Source organism: Leucoraja erinacea, chromosome 39, assembly GCF_028641065.1.
Source record: "Leucoraja erinacea ecotype New England chromosome 39, Leri_hhj_1, whole genome shotgun sequence".
NCBI classification, from domain to species: Eukaryota; Metazoa; Chordata; class Chondrichthyes; order Rajiformes; family Rajidae; genus Leucoraja; species Leucoraja erinaceus.
This window is the reverse complement of record NC_073415.1, coordinates 5,545,292-5,555,541: the sequence shown is the minus strand read 5'-3', so window position 1 is coordinate 5,555,541 and position 10,250 is coordinate 5,545,292. Positions and strand designations below refer to the sequence as shown.

The 10,250-nt window shown below is 48.9% G+C and overlaps 1 protein-coding gene across 2 annotated transcripts in view; it reads right to left on the bottom strand.

The window, feature by feature from the left end:
- Positions 1-1,158: 1,158 nt before the first annotated feature.
- Positions 1,159-10,250, bottom strand: part of LOC129714452 (cdc42-interacting protein 4-like) — a 95,286-nt gene continuing 86,194 nt past the window's right edge. For both annotated transcript variants that reach the window (XM_055664055.1, XM_055664054.1), the window contains exons 10-14: positions 8,299-8,408; positions 6,489-6,621; positions 4,875-4,996; positions 3,477-3,649; positions 1,159-2,554 (exon numbers count right to left, since the gene is read on the bottom strand). In XM_055664055.1, the coding sequence (XP_055520030.1) occupies positions 2,400-2,554; positions 3,477-3,649; positions 4,875-4,996; positions 6,489-6,621; positions 8,299-8,408 (693 nt within the window). In that variant the 3' untranslated portion in view covers positions 1,159-2,399. The remainder of the gene's footprint in view (positions 2,555-3,476; positions 3,650-4,874; positions 4,997-6,488; positions 6,622-8,298; positions 8,409-10,250) is intronic.

Genomic DNA, 10,250 nt, shown 5'->3' with positions numbered 1-10,250 from the left:
TGTTTCCGCACTGTTTCATTGAACTGAACTTTTCAATTAAGACACAAGGTGTTAGAGTAACTCAGTGGGTCAGGTGACATCCTGGAGAACATGGATAGGTAATGTTTCGGGTCAGGACCCTTCTTCAAACAGATTGTACGTGGGGTAGGGGAAGCTGGGAGAGAGGAGGTGCAAGCAAAGCTTGAAGCCTGGCAGGGAAGAGCAAAGGGGGCAGGACAAAGCCTGGCAATCAGTTTGGCCGCAGGTCAAGTTGGGGTTGTTTTGGCCATGGGTCGGTTGGGCTTATGTATTGGAGCAGATCTTGAGCTGGGAGAACACTGCCTGTACTCACCTAGTTTGGAAAGTACGGCCACTACGCACAGGTTTCAGAGAGCAGGGGGGGATTGGAAGCACAGGGCATCTCCGACTCCATCATTTGAGATGGCCCTTGGTGCAAAGAGTTGGTGCCCGAACCTTGGACACGTCTGCCAATGGCACTCCATTACAGTGTACCATAATCCAGTGTATCAACAGCACTCCGCAGGTTTAGGAGGATATGCTAGATATATGTCCTGGACTGTGGGTCTAATGTAGATGGGGCATCTTGGTTGGCATGGGCAGGTTAGATCAAAGAGCCTGTTTCCATGGTGTACTTTATAACAATGCACCATCTGTACATTGTGGCCCACACTGGCAATTATACACTAACTACTAATGAGGCAGTGGGCCATCACATGACAGAGCACGTCACTGCACCATCATTTTACAGCATAACCGATTGGTAATTCCGTCACCATCAAGTCATAGAGCACAGATACACGGCCCTTTACAGCAGAACAAGGTGGCCCATCTTGCTCATCTCTCCTGGATGGCGCAGCTGATGGAGAGAGCCGCTGCCTCACAGAGGGTTCGATCCCGACCTCGGGTGCTGGACGCGTGTGGAACTTGTGCGTTCTCCCTGTGTCCGCGTGCGATTTCCCCGGGTGCTCCAGTTTCCTCCCACATCCCAGAGACGTGCGGGTTGGTAGGTTAATCAGCGTCTGTAAATTGCCCCTAGAGTGCAGGATGTGATTGTGTGACAACATAGAACTAGTGTGAACGGTTGCTCTATGGACTCAGTGGGCCTGTTCCACGCTGTATCTCTAAACTCAACCAAGAACACAGCACATGTACAAGAGCTGTTAGGCATGGAGTCCTCAGTTGGAACAGCATTTTATTACAGGATTAAAACCGTGCAGGAAAACAACCAGGTTACTGTCCTATTGTAATGTGAAGCGCAATGTAGGTCTCTACAACATCATAAATGCTCCATGACCATATATTTTCCGCCACGATTTAACAAAGAAACTACATTCTGGACAGCTTACCATGTACCACAGAAGAACCACCAGGACTGTTTGTGTTAGGACCCGGCAGAATTAGTGTCAGGGCTCAAAATGTCCTCCTCCTATTCACCTCCGACTTAGAACAATTCATTGATTTATTTCGATAATATACACTGAAAATATCAATAAATTGGGCAGACATTCAATTTTAGTGAAGTTGACTCCGAATGATTGCACAAACAGATATAACCATCCAAGCCAAGACAAGACTGCTGCCCGCAACTTGAAATCTCCAGAGAGAACCCCCCCATACTTGACTCCAGCTTCCTCCAGAATCCACGGCCTAAACTAGTTGCAAGTATTGTTGAGCAACAGCCCCACCTTCTAAAGCATTTCTGGGTTGCGTGCCTCATTTCGGAGTCCCTCCCCCATGCAATAACTCCCCTCTATTGATTACATTCCAGCAGTCCATTCACATTGTGGGCGCCACAGCCAATTTTGTGCCCATCTGCTTATCAAAATGGCCGCTCCACTCCTCGAACGCGGCCTTGTTGCCCGTGGTAACGCGATGCTTTAGGAAGCCAAGTTTCCTGTCCCAGGAGGCATTTCATCTGAGCGCCTCATAGCTTCACACACACTCCAGACTATGCTCTGAGTGGCTCCAACCCATACAAAGGATTTCTATTTGCATAATAGAAATGGATAGTCTATGTAAAATATCTATATAAAAGAATGGCGTCAGTGATCTGCAATTAAAAGTCAGGAGCTCACCCCTAGATACAATTATTCCTACACAATATGTACATTAGAACAGTATTTACTGTACCAGCACAAGGCAGTCTTCCTACAGTGAACTGAAAGATCAGAAATGCTGTCTTAATTATGTGCTGAAGATATTACAAATGCAACTAAATAACTCTCAGGATTTTGTTTCCAATGTGAGGACCAGTAATGGTCAGGTCACCCTCGTCCCTCTCCCACTTTTCCACGGAGCTGTCTGTCCTAGAGAAGGCTCCGTCAGGATGGAGTTCACGGATGGAGAGCGAGCCACCCTGAACCTGAGGGCAAGTCCCACAGTCACCGGCACCAGTCGCCTCACATGCCGCCGATGGAGACCTTCACGTAGGACGTGGGGACGTAGCCTTCCTCGCCGTCGTTCCGCCTGACCCGAGTCCACCCGTCCCCCTTGTCCTCCTCAATCAGGTGAAGTACTTCTCCTTCCGCCATTGCAATTGTTCCTTCACTGTTTCCTGCAAGGATCAAAGCAGCTCTTGACTCACAAGGTCCTTCAATGCCATGTATGTACACGTACACACACGTGCGCACACACATGCAGGCATGCACACACATACACACGCATGTATGTACACACAGACACACACATGCACGTATATACACACGCATGTACACACGTACGCGCACACTCACGCATGTACACAACACGCGTGCGCACACACAAAAGTACACACACACACAAACGTACACACACACGAACGTGTACACACACACACGCACAGGTTCTCTGTGATCGCATGGGTTTCTTCCGTAGGAAAAGGGTGCAAAAGGGTTCACAAGCTACAAGTTACAGGAGCAGAATTTGGCCATTCGGCCCATCGAGTCCACTCCGCCATTCAATCATGGCTGATCTGTGCCTCCTAATCCCATTTTCCTGCCTTCTCCCCGTAACCCTTGTCGCCCATTGCAATCAAGAATTTGTCTATCTCTGCCTTAAAAACATCCACTGACTTGGCCTCCACAGCCCTCTGTGGCAATGAGTTCCACAGATTAACCACCCTCTGACTAAAGAAGATATTACCTGGATGAATTTTCGGGAAATTGCAATAAGTTCAGATATATTTTCTGTCTCTGCCTTAAAAACATCCACTGACTTGGCCTCCACAGCCCTCTGTGGCAATGAGTTCCACAGATTAACCACCCTCTGACTAAAGAAGATATTACCTGGATGAATTTTCGGGAAAGGTTTAATAAGTTCAGATATTTTTCTTTGGACTGTAGGAGGCTGAGGGGTGCAAGATTATGAGGGGCATGTATAAAGTGAATGCTCTCAGCACACACACACACACATTCTCAGCGCACACACACGCACACACACAGACACGCACACTCTCAGCACACACAAACACACACAAAGCTGATCTTCCCTAAGCTTACCGTCAAATGGATACATGGCAGTTGATTTTCCAATTGGATGAATGATATCATCCACTTCAAAATCATCGAACTCTGAGAGGGGTGGAGGCTGTGGCAATGGTTCCTGCAATGGTTCCTGCAATGGTTCCTGCAATGGCTCCTGCCCACTATCATCGGAGTAGGTTGTATCCGGACTGGTTTAAGAGATGGAGGAACAAATCAATTGACAAATACCTGATCTTTTGAAATCAACCTGCATTCTTGGCAAACCGAAATCTGCTGGAGAAACTCGGCCAGCTCAGCGGCATCCGTGGAGGGAGAGAAATGGTCGACGCTTCGGGTCAACCCGTGCACGAGAGCCTGATGCAGCATCCGCAGGTTCTTGTTTAGCTCCGTTTAGTTTAGAGATACAGCGCGGAAACAGGCCCTTTGGCCCAATGAGTCCGTGCCGACCAGCGATTAACACGAGCCTATGCACACTAGGGACAATTTACACTGATAGTAAGTATACAAATACAAGGCATCTAACCTAGAAACCTGTACATGTTTGGAGTGTGGGAGGAAAGCAAAGGGCTCAGAGAAAATCCTCGCTGTCACGGAGAGAACGTACAAACTCCGTACAGACAGCAGCCGTGGTCAGGATCGAACCGGCGTCTCTGGTGCTGTAGGGCAGCAACTCTACCGCTGTGTCACCGTGCCACATGTGTCTTCATTCTTTAGATATTAGCTGTGATTTCACTGGTGGCACATTCACCTCGATCATGCGATTCAAAGTCAGAGTTAAATTCAGAGTTATAGAGGATGCATCTAGCCCTTTGGCAAAACTCAGCCACATTGGCCCAGATGCCCATTGACCCAGAAGCCAATCCAATTTGCCCGCATTTAGCCCAAATTCTCTCCAAACTTTTCCGATTCATCTACCAATCCGAATGTTTCATAAGCATTGTCATTGTCCCCAGCAGCACTGATCCAGCAGACTTGCCCAGGCTGAGATCCCAATGTAGTTGAAGCTTCATTACAATAGAGAGATCCAGCAAGGAACCCACTCACAAGGGAGCAGTAGAGTGCCCCTTGTAGCCAGGGTCCGGAGGGCAAGGAGCACCGCCACTCCACCTAGGGTCCGTAGAGAGAGGAATGGCTCTGCTGTCAGCGATCGAAGGACTGGTGACGGGATCTAGGGAGAGGGCAGGGCTGAAGATGCCCAGGTTGGGTTGCTCCTAGGCCTGGCTAAGCTGGCCATGCGCGAGTCACGGGATTACGTCCGTGCCCGGGTGGTGTTAGAGAAGGTGGCGTTATTTGTAACATAGTCGTATGAAATTTAATGCCTGAATAGTTTGGTGATTTTGTAACATGGTGGTGGGTGTATCTCGCTCGTAATCAAATGAATTATTTTTGATACAAAAAAAAGAGCCCACTCACCTCCCTTTATCGTGTGAGCCATTGTTGTTGTTGAGGGAGGGCGACTGATCGCAGTGCGGGGTGCACTGTACAATGCTCTCACTCCGCGATACAACTTTCCCTTCGGCATCCGTCAGCCAGGACTTGGAAAAGAACAAGCGATTTACTGTAAGTCAACGTTTCCCATGTTACTCACTCCGTTCCCCCCCCCCCCCCCCCCCCCCCCCTCCCACCCCCCCCCCCCCCCCCCTTCAATGTCTCCCCTTCCTCGCCCCCTCCACATTCCACAACTGGGGAAGGCTAAAGGTTTCAGCTGGTGCTGTACAGTGAGGCCCTTCCCTTTCCATTGGCCATCCTCTCTTCACCGTGTGGGACCGCACAGCGGTAGAGTTGTTGCCTTGAACCCCTGTCCCACGGTACGAGTTCATTCCAAGAGCTCTCCCGAGTTTCAAAAAAATCAAACTCGCGGTAAGCACGGAGAATGAACGTAGCGGGTACGTCGGAGCTCGGGGACGTCTCTTAGCGGCTCGTAACGCTAACGGCAGATACTCGGGAAGACTCGCTAATGGCAGGTAAGCACGGGAAGACTCGTGAAGACACGAGAGCCCCGAGTACCGACGAGTGGCCATTATCGTAAATCGCCGAGTTCGAATCAGGGCAAACTCGGGGAGAGCTCTTGGAATGAACTTGTACCGTGTGGGACAGGGGCTATTACAGAGCCTGAGATCCGGGTTCAATCCTGACTACGGGTGCTGTCTGTATGGAGTTTGTACGTTCTCCCTGTGACCGCGTGGGTTTCCTCCGGGTGCTCCGGTTTCCTCTCGAGTTCCAAAGACGTGCAGGATTGTAGGATAGTGGACCTTTGTAAATTGCCACTAGGGTGTAGGATAGAACTAGTGTACGGGTGATCGCTGGTCGGTACAGGCTCGGTGGACCAAAGGGCCCGTTTCCATGCTCTATCTCGAAGCTTAACTAAATGTGACCTATGTTCAGGTCTGGTAATAAAGATTTATTGACAGGCTGGGCTCCACACAATGCACAATAGAGCAATTCTCACAAAGCCTTTGTACCATTTTATACCCAGGGATTCTGCCAACCTCACGCAGTCTGTGTAACTATCTCTTCCATTCAGGGGCGATGGATGGAAAATGTGGCCTTCAGATGCCAGGAATGAAGAATAAACCTGTGCATTAATTGCGTTCCCTTATTCCTCTGCTGCTGCATGAAATCCGATCCTGGCTTTTAACTCCCCAGCTCCAACGTCCCATCTCCCCCGCCTCAATCTCGACCACAACGCCACTCACATACCCAGCCTGACCCTGTCTGCAAGGCAGAGTAGACTCGATGGGCTAAATGGCCTAGGGTCTGCTCCGATGGTCTTATGGTGGAAGAGTTGCCTTTCAGTAGAGACCGATGCACAGATCGATGTGAATAGTTCCAAGGTTCTGTCCTGAAGGAGAGACTAATAATTCTCCATGGTTCCTTGGCCAATATTTATTTCCCGTACAACATTAATAAACCAAAATTGCAATATTATCTCATTGCTCTTCCAAGGTGGAGTTAGCCGCACATTGCAGCATGTGTATTTTGGGAAGTGATGCAGAGTGTCCCGGGTCTTTGGTGCTTGGACCCTACCTCATATTTCTGCAGCTCGTGATGCAGTCTGTCGATATGCTGGTTAGTCTCTATTATCCTGGGCTCAAGGCTATTTGGATCTCCCATCTGTGGGTTCCGCTGGTAAACATCTTTCATTTTATCCAGAGCTTCACTGCAAGAACGAGACAAGATGCAATTTAACCCTTGGGTCCCCAGTTCAGCTGCAGAGAGCCAAGTCCCGTCCGTATAGCCCAGGCATACAGAGCAGCAGACTCTCCACCATATGATGCGATAGAACATTATCCCAGGAAGGAAATTGATCTGCCAAGTCATATATGCACATGTTCTGTGTTCTGTGTAAATAATGAATGTCAAGTTTGGCCGGTCACGGTGGCACAGCGGTAGAGTTGCTGCCTTACAGCGAATGCAGCGCCGGAGTGCCGGGTTCCACCCCGACTGCGGGTACTGTCTGTATGGAGTTTGTACGTTCTCCCCGTGAGTTTCCTCCCACAATCCAAAGATCTACAGGTTTGTAGGTTAATTGGCTTGGTATAAGTGTAAAAATTGCCCCTGGTGGGTGTAGGATGGTGTTAATGTGCGGGGATCGCTGGTCGGCGCGGGCTTGATGGGCCGAAGGGCCTATTTCCACGCTGTATCTCCAAACTAAGGTGTCCAAAGGCAGAGTGAGTGAGCATCACTGCCTAGCCTGACCCTGTCAGTCGGTCAAACACCCACAAAGCCACTAGAGGTAGACACAGAATACTGGAGTAACTCAGCGGGTCAGGCAGCATCTCTGGACAAAAGGAATAGGTGACGTTTCAGGTCGAGACCCTTCTGCAGACTGCAAACTATGCCTGGTTCATTACCTTCCCAAGCATGGGGACTATTGTCAACTTAGTTAATTAATCCAGACCAGGACATGGAGAAGGACGTCTGCATCTCTACCGAGGAAGGGGATGTATCCCTGTGTCTATATCAGCGGGACAGAAATGGGACCAGCCTGTCTGTCGCCCTTCCGCAGGGAAGGAGACCGTGTATCTGTTTCTACAATAACTGGATAGTTATATGGATGGGAAGGGAATGGAGGGTTATGGTCTGAGCGCAGGTATATGGGACTAGGGGAGATTATGTGTTTGGCACGGACTAGAAGGGTCGAGATGGCCTGTTTCCGTGCTGTAATTGTTATATGGTTATATGGTTATTATACAACAGTCTGTCTCTTGTTTCAGAGAGGGAACAGTTTGCTTCTTTCTAATCTAGAGAGGGAGGCCGGGGAAAGAGATAGTATGAGGGGGGAGGATTTGGATTGTGTCCGTCTTGCAAGGTAGATTGTGTTTGTACCGGAACTTAAACAGTCCAATACTTCCTCTTAAGTTGCAAGGTAGGTTAGATGTCAAAACATTGTGATCAATTGCAGCAATGAATTAGTCTCTTGGTATTGCTGACAGAGAGGGGGTGGGCAACACTACAGTAGAGTACACATAGAAAACATCCCATTCGGCCCTTCCTTCAAGGCAGTAGTACCTGCCTTCTCTCCATACCCCCTTCAAATATTAACCCCCTCTTAATAGCCAGATCAACTACCTTCTGTGAGAAACAGATTCACCACTCTCTGTGTGAAAAATACATCTTGGTCCTAAAGACTTACTGATGTCCTTAAACTGTTATTCCCCAATTGCTGCACTGAATTAGTCTCTTGCTAGTGCTGACAATAATCGAGTCCAAATTTTGGGCAACACTACAGCGGTAGAGCTGCTGCCTCATAGCACCAGAAACCAGGGTTACACTGCTTCATTTTAAGATAGAAAATCGGTCCAGGATGTTCCCCCAAATATATACCTTCAGTTACCTCTGGTCAACTTGTTTCTGCAATTCCCTGTTCAGGTCATCGATTTTCTGCTGAAGTTTCTTCCTGCGCTGTTCGGGTGGGAGGTGACTGAAGTCTTCAGACACTGCCAGCTGTAGGGAGCAAGACCAGGTTAGTGACGGGGACTGTCGGGAAGGTCAAAGGCAAACGAGTGAAGGGGAGGGTGGAATGGGGGGGGGGGTTAGGGATGAATGGGAATTAGAACAGCACGAGTCACCACTCGGCCCTGTGCCAGCAAACCATTCAATATGTCATGGCCGATCTCATCTCAGTCCCCGTTCCTGCTTTCCCCCCTATTTCGTTAAACTGTGAGCCCATCATGGGGGGTAGAATGGGACAGGGGTGTCCCCAACATCTCCAGAGGTAAGTTACTCCCTCCTGTTGTGGTATGTAGCTTTCATTGCAAAAGGATTTGAGTATCTGCAGTTCTACTTCAGTTGTACAGGGTCCCTTGGTCAGACCACACCTGGAGTATTGCGTACAGTTTTGGTCTCCAAATCTGAGGAAGGACATTATTGCCATAGAGGAGGGAGCTGAAGTTTCACCAGACTGATTCCTGGGATGTCAGGACTGTCTTATGAAGAAAGACTGGATAGACTTGGTTTATACTCTCTAGAATTTAGAAGATTGAGAGGGGATCTTATAGAAACTTACAAACTTTTAAGGTGCCAGGTTGGACAGGCTAGATGCAGGAAGATTGTTCCCGATGTTAGGGAAGTCCAGGACAAGGGGCACAGCGAAGGTGGATAAAGGGGGGGGGGGGGGGGGGGGTTAAAACCGAATGGGAATTAAAACATTTTTCACGCAGAGAGTGGTGAATCATCTCTGCCTTCGAGCCAGCACCACCATTGGCTATATGATCATGGCTGATCATGGCCCATCAGGCTAAGGGGATCAGGGGGTATGGAGACATTCCTACGGGATTCCGTTAGCCCATAAGAGCCACATCAATGGGGGTAGAATGGGACACGGGTGTAAATTCCATTCCAGAGGTAATTACCACCCTCCCTTTGACATGTGTTTTATGCAGCCATTCAACTGTAGCCGCAACTCCACCTATCTGCCAGTCAACTCCACCCCCCCTCACCTGTACACCTGTATCCACCTATCACTTGCCTGAAGATAGACAGCAAACGCTGGAGTAACTCAGTGGGACAAGCAGCATCTCTGGAGAGAAGGAATGGGTGATGTTTCAGGACAAGACCATTTGTCCGAAGAGGGGTCAAAGCATCACCCATTCCTTCTCTCCAGAGATGCTGCCTGTCCCACTGAGTTACTCCAGCATTTTGTGTCTATCACCGGTGTAAACCAGCAGTTCCTTCCTACACATATCACTTGCTTGACTTTGTCCCGATCCCCAACTCTCTTTCCCAGCTTTCCTACCCCTACTGTGATCAGTCTGAGGTAGAGCTCTGATCCAAAACATCATCAGTCCATTCCCAGATGCTGCCTGACCCACTGAGTTCCTCCAGCACTTTGTGCTTTCCTCAAGACTCCAGCTTCTGCAGTTCCCTTTGTGTCCAGTCGGAATTGGACTGCCTAACTCACCATGACTCCCCTGGGCAAGTGAAGCACAAATGTTTTCTGTCGATTTACACAGTGCTGTGTTCATCATGCCAATTGCTTCTCAAAATTGCCGTTCAATTTAAGACCCATTCCTGCATTATTTTCCAGGAAAATCTTCAAATTCAAGAGTCTTTGTTTCATAGCTTATTCGTGCCTGGGTTGTTGAATCAGCTATATCCCGAAATAGAACGTTACAGCACTTGTACAAGTGCTTCAGCCCACAATGTCTATGCCAAACATCAGATAACATCCCCCCCCCCCCCCCCCCCCCTCGGACACTTATTATTATTTATTCAAATCGTTTGCTATGTCGCTCTTCAAGGGAGATGCTAAATGCATTTCGTTGTCTCTGTACTGTACACTGACAA